This window comes from Euprymna scolopes, chromosome 44, assembly GCF_053919585.1.
Source record: "Euprymna scolopes isolate OS-2025 chromosome 44, ASM5391958v1, whole genome shotgun sequence".
Taxonomy (NCBI): Eukaryota; Metazoa; Mollusca; class Cephalopoda; order Sepiida; family Sepiolidae; genus Euprymna; species Euprymna scolopes.
In genome coordinates, this window is record NC_136525.1 from 51,714,749 (window position 1) to 51,733,515 (window position 18,767).

The following is an 18,767-nucleotide window of genomic DNA, read 5'->3' on the forward strand; positions in this document are numbered from 1 at the left end:
AGACACTTAATTAAATGTTAAATTAGCAGTTACAATGTTAATGTGCCAAAGCTATGTGATGAGTCACTTTGCAGTGATGAAAGGATTTAAATTTAATAGGAAAGAGAAAAGTAATTTTTTTTTTTTTTTTTACATAGGCATCATCACTTATCAAGGTCAAAGGTCCACTCGAGAATAAGGGTTAAAGAGTGTACAACTGGACAATATAGTAATCATTAGTCATGGAAATTCAGTAAATTTGTTAACTTAAGTGAAACGGCTAATCAAGAATTTGTTTACGCTGGACTTGAAGACAACCATATTGTAGTCAGCTGGAAAGCAGGAAAACGGAAGACAGTTCCACAGATGTGCAGTTCTAAGAAAGAAACTTTGTTCATGGAATCTACGTTTAGGTTTAGGCACAGATAAAGAGTGGGGGGAATTATTGATAGTGTTTTCAGCTAGACGAGTGTTTCTTGTGAAAGTTTGGCGAGGGAGGACCATAGATTGAAGCTCAGTCGAAGACTTTCCATGAAAATAACGATAAAGCAAAGACAAACTCACAACATCTCTTCTGTGAGAAAGAGGTTGCAGGGAAGAGAAAAGGTCATCTCCTACTAGGCTACAAAGTCTATTTTGAACTCTATCAAGGCAGGATGTCTTTTCTAACAGCTCCTGCCCAGATGTGGCAACAGTACTCTTCCTTGGACGTACTTGGCTCTTGTATAGGTAGAGAATTGCATCAGCAGTGAGATATCTACTGGATCGATAGAAGGACCCCACCATTTTCCCAGCAGCCTTGGCAACAGATTTAATGTACGTGTTCCATTTCAGATCAGGAGTAAAGGTCAAATTACTGATTAATTGGCAAAGTTATCAATTAGGCCGATTACCTGCCAATTAATAGGTACACCCCTATTGACAATGTAATGCTGGGACGTGTTTGGCAAGAATTGAACTATCGGCTTTAGGTGTGTCACGTGAGCAATGCTGCTCACATTGAACATTTCATGAAAAACTTGAGAAGTTCACGAGATATTCAATGTCAAAATGTGCCCAAGACTTTTGGAACAACATATATATATATATATATATATATATAAAATTCTAGTCATTCAATAAATTTAAAATTTATGACGTGAAATGGTTTAATTTCAAATCAAAATATTTTTATTATTCAATGTAAGACAAAGAATACATTTGAAATATTATAACTTCTCATCCTATAGGATTTCGATGTCTACCATCTCTTCAGAGGAGAAAATATTAGAAAATAGTTATAATGGTTTACACCTTATTTGCTAAAGTCAGTGAGACATGGAAAATCACAATTAAAAGTTGTTTAAGTATTTAAATGTCATAGAGTAAAGGAAGTTAATGAAAAGGATATAAAAATCCAATTCCAAATTGCATGGTAAAATCCGAAGTGATTTATTTGCTCAATCTTGTATATTGAGCAATTTTTATTTAGATGGGATTGTCCTTATATAATATTACTGCCAATAATATTTTGTAAGACCTATAATCACAGGTTTCCATATCAGTTGATTTGTTGGATAACTTTATTCTGAGATTATATATATACTAGCAAACGTACTCGTCATTGACTGGGTTCAAAAACAGCCTACAGAAAATGGACTCTGATTTATGAAAGTATGATAGGTTATGAAAAGGAAGGGTTGTAAAGAGATAGCTTCGAATTTTGGGGTATCAAAACCAGAGCAAAATATGATGAAAGTAAAAATAAAATAGATAAACGCCATAATTTATTATACCATACCTGTTCACACTGAAACACTTATCACAATATTCTGTGGATCTATATAAAAAAAAAACCTTGTTAAACTTTGACATATTTCCATTCTATGGAGGTCAGGTGCGAACGAACACCCCATAATTTTATTATACCATATTTCTTCAAACTGAAACATAATTATCAAAGTATACTTACGTAGATAGATATGGAAAGTCTTTATTAAAGTTTGTGCCTATTTCCATTCTATGGAGGCCAGGCGCAAACGCAGACCCCACAATTTTATTATACCATCCCTATTTAAGTTAAAACATACTTATCAAAGTATTCTTACGTACATCTATATCAAAAACACTTGTAAACGTTTTTATTTAATTTTTAAATTTTTTGTTTCCATACTTTGTGGACCAGGCGCGAACGCAGACCCCACAATTTTAATGAACCACCGTTCTGCCAGATCAAAAATACCCATTCCTGTGTCTCGATACATCTATTATTATATGTAATCAGTTTTTTAAAATAGTCAACCATATAGGAGCCTATTCGTGATCAGACACACACAGAAATTCAGCTTTATATTATAAGATTTTATTTATATATATATATATATATATATATTTTGTGTACAGAAAGTTGTTAGTTGAGACAGGTCATTGGTACCGTCGGTTTCAAGCCCGATAATAAGGCCCGTTTAAGGTATCCTTATCAAGCTCTCTTCAGCCAATACTGTACGCATATAATCTTTCTCTATCGCATTTCTAAACTATTGTCCTCACACCAGGTCTTTTGTCGATTGATAAACCTGGTTCTTTCTCCTCTGTATGATGAGAAGCATTTGACTTTGAAATGCCATGGCCTAAAGAGGTTCTTTTTCCTCATTTCTTATTGATCTGATGATTTAATAAAGTTTTATTTAACTTTGGATTCTCATCTTTTATATATATATACTAGCAGTTCAGCCCAGCTTTACTCGGGCCCTATGTACTGTTCATAACTTTATGTGTGTGTGTATATATATATATATATATATATATATATATATTAAAAAGTTTGACCCATGTCCAGGTAACCTACATCTAAAATTCCAAGTGTTAGGAGTTTGGTAGAGTCTGCAAAGGTCAATTCTTTCAACTTTGATCTCTTGCCAGCCAAATTTTCGCCCAAAAACTGATTAAAAGGCTTGCTGCATGTCTGAATACCCTTTATATAAAATTTCAAATGCTTAGACCCAAAATTCGTTGAATAGTTTGCTAGAGACTGCAACGGTCAAATCTTTTGAACTTTGACCCCTTGGTAGCCAAATTTTCAACCAAAAACTGATTAAAAGGCTTGCCCTATGTCTGAATACATTTTATGTAAAATTTGAGATGTTTAGACCAAAAGTTGGCTAAAAGGTCAAGTTTTTTGTAAATTGACCCCAATTTTGACCCCTTAATATTTGTGTTGGGCTCAAATAAAGCTAAAATTTCAAGTGTTTAGACCAAAAATTGGCGAAAGAGTTTGGTAGAGTTTTCAAAGGTCAAATCATGAACTTTGACCACATGACAGCCAAATTTCTGTCCGAAAACCGATTAAAAAGATTTTCCCAAATCTTAATACTCCTTATGTCAAATTCCAAGTCTGTATACCGAAAATTGACAGAGTAGTTTGGTAAGGAAATGTACAAACACAGACAGAGACAATTTCACTTTTATAGATACATAGATATTACTTGCTCCACAGAGACATGTAGAGCTTTCACCCCTTTTCTCTCTATATATCTATAAAAGTGAGAATGTGTGTGTGAGAAGACAACTCTCAACCTATATACAAATTTTTTATCTACATTCATGAAACAGTTGACAAACAGATAAAAATCTGATAACCCCCCACCACCACATTCCAATTTTTGCAATTTTGACCCCCTTAGCAGCCATTTTTTCCAGATGAAAACCAATTAAAAGTGTTCTCCATGTGTGAATACCCTACATACCGTATTTCAAGTCTTGTAGATCAAAAATTTGTTGAGTATTTAGGTTGAGAAATGTCCTCACACACACATTCTCCCTTTTATGGATACACTAGCAGTCCGTTACCCAGTTGTAAAATACGTATAAATATTATATTTTAATTAATGCAGAACTCTTATTTATTAGACACAAAAATACCGCAGATATTAAATGTAATGTTAAATTCTTTTAATCTATATATATATAAAAGGCAAAATGTGTGTGACCATTTTGTGTATGTCTCAAAAAGGCTTCTTTCGCACACGCTCCCGGGTTCGTTACGATCGCTTACAACTGTTTATATAGGTCCTAGATAATAATATTTAGGGTTTAGGAAAACGCGTAGCGTATAGATTTATTTACATGGACTTTTACAAAATTATTGCTATTTTGGCTTCTCACGTGTTGATTGGGCTTTTTCGTATAAAAAGCGAAACTAATTCAAAGTTAACCACGAACAACGTTCTCAGCATCGTGTCGGGAAACGTCCAGAAGCAATCAGCTTTGATCAATGTGGGGACAAAGTTCTCTTATATAAGACAGTTGCTAATCAGTCTGAAAAATGGGGAGCTGGTTTCCCCCTCCCCAACATCTGTTGGGGAAAAAACCAGTCAAAATTGGGTAAACAAACCCAAGTTAAATGTTCTATTTGACTTCAATAATTAGGTCAAATAGAAGCAGTAGAGTTAACTTTTATTGCTGCCACCTGTCAATAGTTAAATAAATAAATTCGAACGTGTTCGTTTGTATGTCGCGGTGGCCTAGTGGTTAGCGTCGCACGTTTTTTATTTTTAACACTTTAATTTCCAACTTTGCCTCAAGGGTTCGATCCTCATACTCACCTACCAAAACTTTTTTTTTATTTTAACCCCCCCCCCCCCCGGGGGAGGTTTGGATTTACCCAAAACCATACACACCTCAAAACACCCGGGCATCGCTACCCCCCCTCCCCGCTAGTAATGAAGAAAAAAAAAATGGAATGCTTTCACGACAAACACATAAAATTAATTTTTGTACGAAATTCCCTGTTTCTACACAAGCATATCCTCCGTACCGTATCAGTACAGTTGAACGCTCTCAGGATAGTCAAACAGAAAATAACAATGAGCTGACATACAAAACAGCTCTAATATACGAAAACGTACTCACCATTTTGCAATGTAAAAAAAAAAAAGAATAAATAAAAGAGGAGTCGGAGGGAGTCATAGAAATAATTAGAGAACATAATAATATGAACACCGACGAATCGCTGGGAAACGAGCCGGTACGGCTAGTATTACATATTCTAGCCCCATGGGGATTGGCTGGAATTTCACAAAATAGATCTCTCCTGGTTGACAGATAAGAACGAAGAGAAAGATCAGACAAGCTTACTTGCCATATCTCACTTGAGATTTCCTGTAATGTTACTTCTTTTAAATACATTTGTTTTAATTTCTTGTAAAAATTTCTTCTTTCTACATCACTAGTAAGTACACCCCACACCATATCAATACACTCAAATACGTCTAAAGACAGTTAAACAGATAATAACAATTAACTTTTTTTATTTTTATTTGTGAGTTACCACATATCAAAGCCCAAAGGCCACTCAAGGATAAGGGTTAATGAATGTAAAGTGGTGGTGTAGTAATCGTTAATGGTGTAAATTAGCCCAACAAGAACTGGGTTAACTGGATTTGAAGGCTACCCTGTTGTATTCAACCGGGAAGCAAGCCAGTAGAACAGTGTTTCACAGGCGGACACTTCTGGAAAAGTAGCTTTGTTCATAGAATCTGCGTTTAGATTAAGGTACAGAAAGAGAGTGGAGGAAATCGTATACAGTGATTGTAACTAGTTGAGTGTTTTTTGTGAAAGTTTTGCAGGGGGGGGGCGATACACTGGAGTTTAGTTGAGAATTTGCCATGAAAATAATGATAAAGCAGAGACAGGCTCGCAATGTATTTTCTGAGGGAAAGAGATTGCAGGGAAGAGAAAAGGACATAACCTACTAGATTTCAAAGTCGGTTTTGAACTCTATCAAGCCTGGATAGGGCACTCCTTTATCTGTACCTAAACCTAAACGTAGATTCCATGAGCAAAGCTTCTTTATTAGAACTGCACGCCTATGGAATTGTCTTCCGTTTTCCTGCTTTCCAGCTGACTACAATATGGTTGTCTTCAAGTCTAACGTAAACAAGTTTTTGATGAGCCGTTTCATATAAGTTAACAAATTCACCAAATTTCCATTACTAATGATTACTATATTGTCCAATTTCTACTGTACACTCTTTAACCCTTATCCTCGCGTGGCCTTAAGGCCTTGAAAAGTAGTGATGCCCATGTATATATATATATATATATATATATATATAAAAAAAAAAAATGTGGCAACAGTACTCCACTTTAGGACGTACCTGGCTTTTATACATGTAGAGGATTGCATTGGCAGTGAGATACTTACTAGAACAGTAGAGTAATCCAACCATTTTTCCAGCGATCTTATCTACAGATTTTTTTTTTTTTTTTTTTTTTTTTTTTTACGAAGGAGTTACCACTTATCAAGGCCCGAGGGTCACTCGAGGATAAAGGTTAATGAGTAGACAGTGGTCAAGGGGAACATGTCAGTCATTGATAGTAGTGGAAATTTGATAAATTGGAGTATTTAAGGGGATGGCTCATCAAGAATTTGTTTACGTTGGACTTGAAGACAACCATATTGTAGTCAATTGGAAAGCAGGAAAACGGAAGAGAGTTCCACAGGCGTGCAGTTCTAAGAACAAAACTTTGTTCATGGAATCTACGTTTAGGTTTAAGCACAGATAAAGAGTGGGGAAAATTATTGATGGTGGTTTCAGCTAGCCAAGTGTTTTTCATGAAAGTCAGGCCAGAGGGACCATAGATTGGAGCTCAGACAAGCACTTGCCATGAAAATAACGATAAAGCAGAGACAGGCTTGCGACATCTCTTCAGTGGGAAAGTGGTTCCAGGGAAGAGAAAAGGCCATCCCTCACTAGGCTACGAAGTCTATTTTGAACTCGGTCAAGGCAGGATAAGTTGCTCCTATCAGCTCCTGCCCAGATGTTATAACATTACTCCGTCCTTGGACGCACCTGGCTCTTATTCATGTAGAGAATTGGTAAAAATAAAATAAAAATACCAGCGGTGGTTGACGTTATGTTGTTTGAGAAAGAAAAACCGAAGAATTTATAAAATGGTGATCAAAATTTCGCCCCTATTGCAGGGGACATCATCAGGATTTCAAAAGGAAAAATGCAGAAGAAAAAAAAAACAAAAAAAAAAACATCATATGTGAGTGAAAAGGAAACAGTATTAAAATCCTACCCATTCTGGGAAGAAACTATAAATGTGCGTGTGGGAAGGTGGAATTATTCAATAAATATATACTTTTAAAAATGTTATTTAAATACATATGTACAAGCACTTTTTTTTTCTCCCTTATCTTATTCATTTTGTTTAAATTATTTAAGGAGAGATGGTTTACAGGTAGAGAATTGCATCAGTAGTGAGATATTTACTGGAACAGTAGAACAATCCCACCATTTTTCCAGCAGCCTTGACAAAAGATTTGATGTACGTGTTCCATCTCAGATCAAGAGTAAAGGTCAAGCCCAGAGTTTGTGTTTCGCTGCCACATCTGGGCAGGAGCTGCTAAAAACAGCCTATCCTACCTTGACAGAGTACAAAATAGACTTCGTGGTTTAGTGGGTGATGCCTTTTTCTCTTCCCTGCAACCTCTCTCCCACAGAAGAGACATTGCGAGCCTGTCTCTGTTTTATCGTTATTTCCATGGCAGGTGCTCGTCTGAGCTCTAATCCCTCGTCTCCCCTCGCCAATCTTTCACGAGAAACACCCGTCTGGCTGAAACTACTGTCAAGAATTTTCCCCACTCTTTATCTGTGCCTAAATCCAAACGTAGATTCCATGAGAAAAGCTTCTTTCTTAGAACTGCACGCCAGTGGAACTCTCTGCCGCTTGCCTGTTTCCAACCTGACTACAACTTGGACGTCTTCAAGCCCAACATAAACAAACTCCTGACAAACCGCCCCCTTAAGTAAGACACTCTATCAAAACCCCCAATACTAATGATTAGTACAATACTATCTCATTGATTACTGTACACGCAATAACCCTTATCCCTGAGTGGCTTTCGGGCCTTGATAAGCGGTGACCCGCATGTAAAAAAAAAAAAAGATTAAGAGTAAAGGTCAAGCCCAGAAGTTTGTGTTTCATTTCAGATCAGGAGTGAAGGTCAGCCTCAGAAGCTTGTCATGAAATGGATCTTCCTAAAGATGAGAGTCATTTATTTCAATTGGGGCATGATGGAGGTCAAAGGTTGGTTGGTTGGTTTACAACATATCAACCCTTTTTGGGTTATTTAATGCCGAATCCAAAGATTTTTAAGAAAAATTTTTTAATAGAATATATTTGTTGTTTTCAAGTCAGTTTCTATTTAACCCATAGTTGGGACCCGAACAGGTACTACAACTCCGGGTCAGAGTGGACCTGGGAGCAATGGTAATTAAAGGGTGGCTCCACACTCCCCAAAGCCCACAAGCTGGGACCTCACCACTCGATTAGTTTAAGGTCATATCCAGGACCCCCATTGAGGGACTTTTACCCTCTGCAGGGGGGGGGGAGCAGTCGGCGTATTCTAATGCCCCACCGACAGGGCCTATGATGAAAGGAGAGAAATTTGGTTAAAAACCCAAATTTAATACATGAAAATTTACTCACCATTTTCCAACGTCGATGTACTAAAGTCCATTTTGAGCCGATGGTGGTTGGAGTTATCTGACATATTACAGTGGATGTGAGGGAATGCTTTATCTTTGACGTCTTCAGCAGGTTCGCCAGACGAGGGTTGCAATGTCTGGTACACTAAGAGAACGAGAAATGATACAAGTATCTGGAAGGAGAGACGCTTCCGTTGGGCAGAGAAAGGTATCAGCTGCGATGTAATCAGCCATCGTCCTGTTGCCATGGTGAGCGACTACGAGAACGATGAAGATAAACACGTACACCTGTACAAAGATAGGGGAGATGATTAGGGGTTTGATATCGGAAGTGGTAACGAAGGGTGAAAAAGCACCTGATTTTATGAACGTTGCAAGATTGGACGAGTAGAGTTTCGTATTAAATAGACGTAGTTGTTTGCGATGAGAAGTCGTTGATGATAGGCTAGGATGATTGTGTATGGGGAAGGGTTTTGATGGTGATGATATTAAAAGACGAATAATTAAGGGTTGGTTTTTGGAGCAGGTCTGGAAGGGAGGCGATGAATCGCAATCGGCAATGAACAGTGGGTGAGTAGATGCGCTAAAAGAAGGGTCCCAAAAGACAATTTGGAAACAGAACCCCATTCAGTGTCCGGGGGGGTAGTCACCAACAACGTGCAGGGGAACCAGCCTTGCGCACACTGTTTAAAAAAGGGTCTTTGCATTTATCCATTTCGAAAACTTCCAATCGTATGTCCCTCCTGTCACCTAACCCGCATCGAATACTTCCATCCTGAAAAAAAAAAAAAAAAAAAAAAAAAGATTTTAAACATTAAAAAAATAAAACTGGAAAGAGCCGAGATATATTCATCTGAATTTAAAAGTTAAAAACTGCAATAACTTTCTTGTCCGTTAGTACAGATTTTCAATTGCAATTTTTCAAGGAATTTTCAAAGTTTTTCAAGGCCTTCTACAGACAAATTTCAAGTTTTTAAAACAAAGTTTGGGGTTTGTTTTACAATTGACAGCGATTCGAAAAAGTGGTAAAAAAGAGGAATTTGTCATTGGAAAGTCCCATCCACAGAAGGAAAGCTTTTTTCTTTTTAGGTGGGAGGGGGTCATTCTTATTTATGGCAGCCACCACTATCCCTACCCCATTCAAAAAAATTAAATTATAAATGAAAGCAAAACAATAGAGGGAGATTTAAACATTCCCCTCTCCCAAAAAAAAAACGTGAAAAAAAAAAAAATTTGTGATGATTTAAAACTGAGTCAACCAGATTGAAAAAATGAAGTTACATCCCATTATCACAAAACTACCTGAGATAGTTTTGTGATAAAAGGGACATAAATCTTGTATCCACAATACCATGCCATTTCAGAATAATGCATTTCGATTTTATTTTCAATGTCTTAAAAAAATATTTTAACAAGTAAAAAGTATGTTTATTAATACTTAAAATAAATAATTTAATAGCATTTATTTCAATTTTATTTTTAATATTTTGACAAATTTTTACTGGACATAAAGAATACGATTTTCAAGACCTTTTCATAGTTTCAAGAATTTTTCACGTTAATAGAAATAAGGCCTTTTTAAGGCAAAAGTCAAAATTCTAGGACTTTTCAAGTCTGTGCGAACCCTGTAACATTACGTGGTGTTAGACTTTACTTTAGTAATTCATAAAAATAAAACTGAAAATAAATAAAAATCCGGGTTGGCGTTTTTTGGGTTTTTTTTTAAAGTGGTGCAAAAGGCTTTTATTATCGTTACTTTCCAAACAATGCCTGCTTCTTGTTTTTCTAACTGTTCATTTCGTCTGCCGTGAGATTAACAAAACTGCCATCTCAACACCAGCTTAAAAGTCTCTCTCTCTCTCTCTCTCTCTGCAGGGCCACATGTCCACCTCACCTGTGCCGTGTTTTTCTTTCTACTCCAACACACACCGGCCATAAACAGTCATTTCTCACTTTCGACTTTATACGTCCATCTTTTTCGATCACACCCACGTGGTGCCGTTTTCTCTTTTACTTGTCGCACACTCTTCCTAATTTGCATATGTACTTTTTTTCTGCTACTGCTGCTAATACCATCGCAAGCCAGCTATCATAAGCTTCTGCTGATATTTTCACACACATTCATACGCACGCTGCTATATCAATAGGAACAATAAACTTTTGAAAAATAAGTAAATTTATGTGTCGATCAACATAATCCCCAAAATACACACAATACAATGAATTTTACAATTTTTAAACACGTATAAAAATTGAAAAACAATACCAAAATTTTGGTTTCATTTTTTTTTAACGTTAATTTATTGATGAAATTTATTTATTTTTTTTTTTTTTATTTCAGACAGTGCATATTTGTAAGAAAAATTAAAATGACAAATCTATCAGATTTGTAAAGAAGGCAGATTTCTGGTGCCCGGACGACAGGTGCTTTTGCAACGAAAGAAGCTGTGATGGTGGCCATATCAAGAAACTCTTTCAAAGGTCATCATAGCCGATGAAAAGGAAAGGAAAACATCCTTTTCTAAACAAAATTGTGTAAGAAAGCCGACGTTGTCTGAAAGAGATCGTAGAAGCCTTGTATTCAATGAAACGTGCAGGATATACTACATAAGCATTTGAATAAAATGCTATGAAAGCGAAATAAATGTATCTTCTGGTTTAGGAACAGGCACCAACAAGGCATATATATTTACATACATACACATTATATATATATATATATATATGTGTGTGTGTGTGTGTGAGCAAACAGTTACTGAAATATGTTAAAAAACACTTTGAAAGGAGTTAAAAACATATTTAATCTGAAAAGGAAACACTAGATAAGTGGATAGTCCTTAATCCGCGGAGTTTCAAAGAAATACTTTCCTTCTCATCAGAGGGTAGGAATTAGCAAAATGCGGGGATCGGATTTTGCATGCAAAAGTATTTGATGAAACAACAAGTAAGTCAAAGATCTTACTTGAAAACAAAATAAGTTCAGCAGAGGGAATATGGTAAAGAAAAAGGTGATTACACATGAATGGATAGTCTGGTGGAAGATAAAAAATCCAGTGACAGTAAAATCCAAATGTAAAACTTCAAGAAAGTTAAAAGAATTTATATATGTAATATATAGTAATGATTAAAAAAGTATTTTTAAAAAAACTTATGTGCCACCACCGAGAATTGAAATCAAAACGTTGACTTTATGATTTACTTTTTCCTTTGACGTTAATGCCTGAGCTATGAAGACATGCTTGCTGCAAGGCTAAAAATTAAAACATGAACTAATAGCTATTACATTACCCATGCATATTCGTAATGCCGTCATTCGACCTTCACCTGGCAAATTACATTTTTTAAGTTTCACACTTTTGCACAGATTTTCCCTCGGTTAAAACCCAAATATAAAGTTTTGCATGGGTTAGAATATCCTATATATTAAGTTTCATGTTGGTAGACAAAATCTGTTAAACATATATATATGTATATATATATATATATATATATATATAGAAAGAGGTTTGTGTTTACTATAAGCTTTTTACGCAAATATTACACAAGTATAATCTGTGTAGAATATCTGCATGAATATAATTACACGTAATAGTTAACTAAAGATGATCATACCATGAGAAAACCCGAAAAAACTAATAGTGAATTAATCAAAATGAATGTTTAAAAGAATATGCAAATTAGCTAGATCTTTTGCCGATGAATGCAATTCCACGAGACCCATATATAACAAAGTTGTATTTTCTGTTTAAATAAATAGAAAAAAGGGCTATCAATACACAAAAAAAAACAACACATTTATAGGAGTATCGATACGACATAATCATGTTGATACATCGGTTCCCACTAGATCACTGAAGTTAAGCAACGTTGAGTCTAGTCAGTACTAAAATGGGTGACCATTTGGGAATACCAGGCGCTGTATGTGCTCTCCACTTATGAACCGAATAAAAAGATGAATGTACAAAATGTATAACGATTTTTTTTCACTTTTGACCCCTTTTTGACCCCTTAAAAACTATGTTACCTGGTTACAGACCCAAGAACAGTCCATAAAAGTCCAATCATTTGAGGCCATTAACGCCACTCTACAACTTTTAGTTTCGAAAGAGGTAGAGTTTGAAAATGTTAAGGCAGACAGACAGAGTGAGTTTTATAAATCAGATTTTTAAGGTTTTCTCTTCTTTTTATTAACACCGTCTTTTTTTCTGCAAGGATGACAATTTAAAATTTAATGCAAACCAGCAAGAAAACTATGCATTGCCTAATCGGCTTGCTTGTTGAACGGTGTTCAAATTGGTCAGGTTGGGTAAGGGACAAACAAGGCAATGCTGCATTGTATCGTACTCTTTTCCACATTCGCAGATGGATAGGTCAGTTTTGTTGCCCTATTTAGTCAAAGAAACTTCTGATCGCCCCTACCTCATTCTCAAATGGTCGAGCACTTTCCACTGGATTCAGGGTACTTAGTGTAACAGAGTCGCTAATGCATGTTAACAGCAGCAGCCATATGACACGTATGCAAATGACCAAGCCGGAGTGGGACGTGATGTAACAATGGTGGCATCAAAGGGAAAGAAAAAGTGGAGAGAAAAAAGACACAAAACAGTGAGAGTGCCAGCACGAGATGGACGTGTGGTCACGTGGTGACATGAAAGATTTAAGCACGTGTCAACACTGTAGTGCTTTGTGAACAACATGGTGAACTAAGAGACTTTTACAACGTTTCAGCTGATGTAACCTCCAACTTTATCCAGGTGTATTTTGTTGAACTTGAGATTGTTTCTGTCGAACTTGGGAATTCGGACATAATTTCGAACAGAACCCTTTATCTACTTCTCAAGAGTAGCGTCCTCTTGTTTCACCAATCATGACTAGATAGAAGTCCTAAGTAATTCGTAATCGTATTTTTCGATCGCCCACACCGAGAATTGAACTTTCAGGAGAATATCACTTTTACAATTAATTTTTCCAAAGACAAATGTATATGCACAATCGCGCGCGCACCCACACACACAGATATTTCCCCAAACATTCTGGTCTTGATGGAGGAGACTAAAACTTACTGTTATGGCTTGAAATGATCTACAATAACAGCAAAGGGAGACGTGATTCCAAATATTTCTCATATGTTATATCTCTCCTCTTTTGGAAATAGAGTACGATTATGAATATCTCCAGTATCAAATAAGCCTTATACACCGTGTGGAGCCACCCTTTAACTGCCATTGCTCCCAGGTCCACTCTGACCCGGAGTGGTAGTACCTGTAAGGGTCCCAACTATGGGTTAAATAGAATCCGACTTAAACAACAAATATACTCCATTAAAAATCGTTCCTCAAAATAACTAGATTCGGCATTAAATAACCCGAAAAAGGTTGATATGCCGTAAAACAAAAACCGACCAACCAAACATCTATGCGACGAAACTACATGAAAATTTGCAGGCTCTTTGGAGATTATAATACTATTCTAGGGTTAAAATTTTATGAGAATTGGTAAAAAAAGAACCCACATTTTCGAACTAATAAAATATGCCCAAATTTGCTTACACTTGTATATATATAGTGTCCTGGCAGGCTAGCTTCAGTTTTGCTACTTTGGGATGAATTTTGCTTAAGATTTTTTTGCTTGGTAGTTTCTTCTGTGGTCTTACCAGACCACTAATACATACTTTTTTTAAAAAGGATTTATGAAAAAAGTCTTGGATATGAAAATTTAATCGTCCAATGGATATATGTGCAATGAATAGTAAATGATGTGGTGTGCGAGGGCCCAAAAAACAAAAAAAAAAGATAAAACAAAGAACCAAACAAAATACTTATTCAAAAATATGCACATGCTTGTGCATACACAAATGGCCACCACTGATAACATAAGGAATTACATTGCTTAATATCCGGAAAACTACTTGTTTGTGGCAAATATAAATGCATTATTCGTTTTCAGCATACTTGAAAACCTATGAAAGTCGTCATTGTATAAAAGTGATTATTAAGGTGGAAAAATCGTTTAATATCCAGAAAACTACTTGTTTGCAGCAAATATAAATGCGATATTCGTTTTCAGCATACCCGAAACCCTGTAAAAGTCGTCATTTTTAAAAAGATGATTGTTAAGGTGGAAATCAAGTAAAAATTTACGAAAAAAAAAAAAAAAAAAAACTTTCAGGTCGACCAAACACCAAAAAAACAAAAAAAATTATCACTAGGTGGCCAGAAAGTGGGTGCTCATTTTATATTAAATTTATATAGAAAAGTGATCCTCACTTTTTGAGAAAGTAACTTCTTCATATCGTGGAAACTATTTCTCTGCACCACATTTGAATGTTATATTCAGGCGGACCTGAACGAGCTTTCCCCCTGCCGTAAAATTGTTAACGATAACAGATTTAACTTTCATATTAGCAGAAAAAAAATTTGGTGCTAGTGCACTTATTGATCTGCGCTATTTTTTTAAATTGTATTTTCAAGTTTAATTAAAATTTCATGGGTGAAAGTGCACTGGGGGACTAGCAGCGTCAGAATCTTTGGGAAAAAAAAAAAAAAAAAATCACCATTGCAAATTTGACACCCCTAAGACAAAACTGTGAATAAAATATAAAAAACTTGTAATTTCTGTTTTTAAAATGGGTTGTTTATTTTCTTTATGGAATATACTTCCAAAATAAACTATTTAATTTGTTTCAAACATAATAAAAATATTATTTCTTATTTGTTAAAAAAACCGTGTTGACAAAATATCCGCTCGCGGTGATTGAATACGCGGACATTTTGTCTACACGGTCTTTTAACAAATAAAAAATAATATTTTTATTATGTTTGAAACAAATTAAATAGTTTATTTTGGAAGTATATTCCATAAAGAAAATAAACAACCCACTTTAAAAATAGAAATTACGAGTTTTTTATATTTTATTCGCAGTTTTTTTGTTGGGGGGGGTGGAAAATTCCGCCAAAATTCTGACACTGCTACTGGGGGACCAATCGAAGACGGTCAATGTCCACTGGTTGTCTAACCTGCAAAAGTTTTGGCACTTCTGCATGGCAGTGACAAGAGGCGAATGTATGTATTTTAGTTTCAAGAACGCCCGACAGCGGGCGTGTGTCAGTCGAACAAGGGTTGATAACTCATACTTTTGTAAAAGTTTGTGCAAAGACAATTTGCTTTGAGATGTTTCAAACAAATAAGGGAATTCTATCCCCTGTAACTGTGCAAAAAGAGGGGCTTTTTTACAACCTGTCCCAGTGTAGTATAAACACCCCCAACCACCCCATGTTAAGAACGGCTTTCGGAATAAACACCCTCCCAACCTCCACATGTTAAGAACAGCTTTCGAGGTTGGGGGTGTTTATTCTGAAAGCGGTTCTTAATATGGAGAGGTTGGGGTGTTTATAATATGCTGGGGCATGTCATAAAAATTTACCCAAAAACACTATATTCCAAAAAGGTTTCAATAAAAATCACTCATACTAAAAAAATTTGGTAAATTTTTACGACAGACCCTAGCGTATTATAAATATTCCAACCTCTCCATGTTAAGAACGGCTTTCGGAATAAACACCCCCACACACAACCTCAAAAGCCGTTCTTAATATGGGGGGGGATATTCTGAAAGCCGTTCTTAACATGGGGTGGTTGGGGGCAGGTCGTAAAAAAATATCAAAAATTTCTATAAATTTTTATAAGTAAAAACTTCAATATTAAAATTATATTTTGCTACATTGACAAACAAAAATTATATTTTTATATGTTTATACAATCTAACTGTAAACAAAAAAATAATTCATAAACCTCTATAAACGTTTCAGGTTTTTAAAATTCTATTTTGCTACATCGACAAACAAAATTATATTCTGATACATTAAAAAAAAATCTATAGTACATTAAAATAAAATTTTGATACATTTTTTTTATTCAATAAATGTTTCTATTTTCATATTTTTTTGTATTATTTATTTGGTTATATAATTTTTGCGTTAAACACTTGTTTATATTTGAGGTTCACATAATAGATAGTAGATGTCATTTCCCTTTCTCTGTTGCTAATATGTCACTGTCATGCAGAAGTGCCGGCATTTTCTTATTTTCAACCTACCCGTAATTAACTTCTTAGAGTCATCGGGTGGTCCCCCACTCCCCCAGTGCACTTTCACCGTTTTATGATGTTTTTATTATTTAAAATAAGGTTAAAGTACAGAATAGTTACAAAACAACCTCCCCCTCATGTTGAGAATGGCTTTCTAAATATTATTTCAGCATGGATCGATAAGTGCACTTGTACCAAAAAAAAATTTTTTTTTCAAGTTTATTTAATGACTTTTAACGTGGGGGGGGGTCACTTAAATCATAATGTTGGGTTTGTATTAAACCCTTTTTTTTATTATTTTATTCAAGGTTTATATCTTTGGTACTCGTAACGTGCTGAAATAACTTTATTATTTAGAAAGCCATTCTTAACATGGGGAGGGTGTTTTGTACTTTTTTCTGTGGCTTATAAATTTAATGGTGCTAATGCACTTACTGATCCGCGCTATTTTTTTTTTAATAGTCTTTTTAAGTTTAATTAAAGTTTTATGATACCTGTTCTTATTCAATTGTTAGGTGAAAGTACAGAATAGGTACATAACACCCTCCCGTCCCCATGTTAAGAACGGCTTTCTAAATAATAACATTATTTCAGAAAAAGAGATATCATAAAACTTTAATTAAACTTGAAAATACTATTTTGAAAAAATAGCGCGGATCAATAAGTGCATTAGCGCCATATCTTTTTTATTATTATTAAATAGTTAGGTGAAAGTACAGAATAGTTAACAAAAACACCCTCTCTGCCTATGTTAAGAATGGCTTTCCTAATAATAGCCTTCTTATTTTATCACGGTACAATAAGTGCAGAAGTGTCGTTTTGGGGGAGGGATAATAAAGTTTCTTAATAAATAAATCAGTTTTTCTTATTTATTTGGGGAGCAAAAAAATAAATAAATAAATAAAATAATATAAAAACCGATCCCTCACTTTGGGATCAACCAAAAAAATAAATCTCCATGGTCTTAGTTGATTTTTGGGGGGTGTTGGGTTTTGTTTGTTTGTTTGTTTTGTTTTTTTAAAATAACCACGTTAAGATCTTACAAGCAGAATGAAACCAAAGTTAAAAGAAATTAAACAGAAAAATAATAATTTTCGGTCAAAATACCCGAGAGAATGAGGCAAAATATCAAAATGTTATGATTTGCTGGGTTCGCCTTTTAAAACAAAAACACATTCGCTTCGTAAACAGAACGAGGGTGAAAAGAAATAGTTATGAACGATTTGAAGGGGAAATAATGTCGCCTGCTTGAAAAGGGATGATCCGTGCAGTTGGTTCGTTAATAAAACGGGGAGTTAAACTCATCAAATATAAGTAAAATGACTTACATATTTGGGTTTTAAGGAGAAACGTTCGGTTAGGAGACATTACAGTCGCCATGAGCGGCTTTACAGAGGAACGATTACATTCCGCGATTTTGATTGGACGATTCTTCAGTTCGAAGAAAGCTTCGTTCTGATTGGTCAATAATTTGTCTCTCTGTCTATCTCTATCTATCTATAGCTTTATCTAGCTATCTAGCTAGCTAGCTAGCTAGCAGCTAGCTATTTATCTATCTCAGTTTCTTTCTATCTATCTATCTATCTATCTATCTATCTATCTAGATAGATAGATAGATAGATAGATAGATAGATAGAGACTAGGCGCAGAGGGTGTTTTTGGCCTGCGGGCCAGGAGCGGAAAAGGAAGTAATCAGTTCTGGTCAATGTGGGGGCAACCCTTCATATCGGACAATTGCTAACTTTGGACCCTGCCAGAGTGCCCCCTTGGCGGAGCTGGTTTTTCCTCCCCACACTAAAAAACGGCCTTGTGCCTAATTTGCTCAGTGGGGAAGCAAATAACTAAATAGCTAGCTATTATCTCTTCTATTTATTTCTATCTCTATCTTCTTTTATTTTATTTTTTTTATTATTTATTGTCATTTTCACCCCAAACGAGGCACAGAGCCACTTAGTCGTGAGGAGCTACTATTTGGGACCAGATTTGCAGAGATACTATTTAGGGAGTTGGGCAGTGAGATGTCTGTTCATATTACACTTGAATTTCTGCATGTCAGTACAGTCAGAGAATCAGGGGCCAGGGAGGGAATTTCAAATTGCAGCAGTCCAAGGGAAAAAGCTATTTGAATGAAGCTTTACGGCATCTATAAGGCCACCATTCGCCCATGTATGGAGTATTGTTGTCATATTTGGGCCGGTGCATCTACTACTAGTCTCTCACTCATA

At 35.5% G+C, this 18,767-nt stretch overlaps 1 protein-coding gene across 1 annotated transcript in view; it reads right to left on the minus strand.

The window, feature by feature from the left end:
- Window positions 1-17,990, minus strand: part of LOC145268837 (membrane-bound transcription factor site-1 protease-like) — a 171,063-nt gene extending 153,073 nt beyond the window's left edge. Inside the window, exons 1-2 of the mRNA XM_080124504.1 lie at window positions 17,871-17,990; window positions 8,458-9,231 (exon numbers count right to left, since the gene is read on the minus strand). Coding sequence (XP_079980630.1) covers window positions 8,458-8,704 — 247 coding nt within the window. The 5' untranslated portion in view covers window positions 8,705-9,231; window positions 17,871-17,990. The remainder of the gene's footprint in view (window positions 1-8,457; window positions 9,232-17,870) is intronic.
- Window positions 17,991-18,767: the final 777 nt, after the last annotated feature.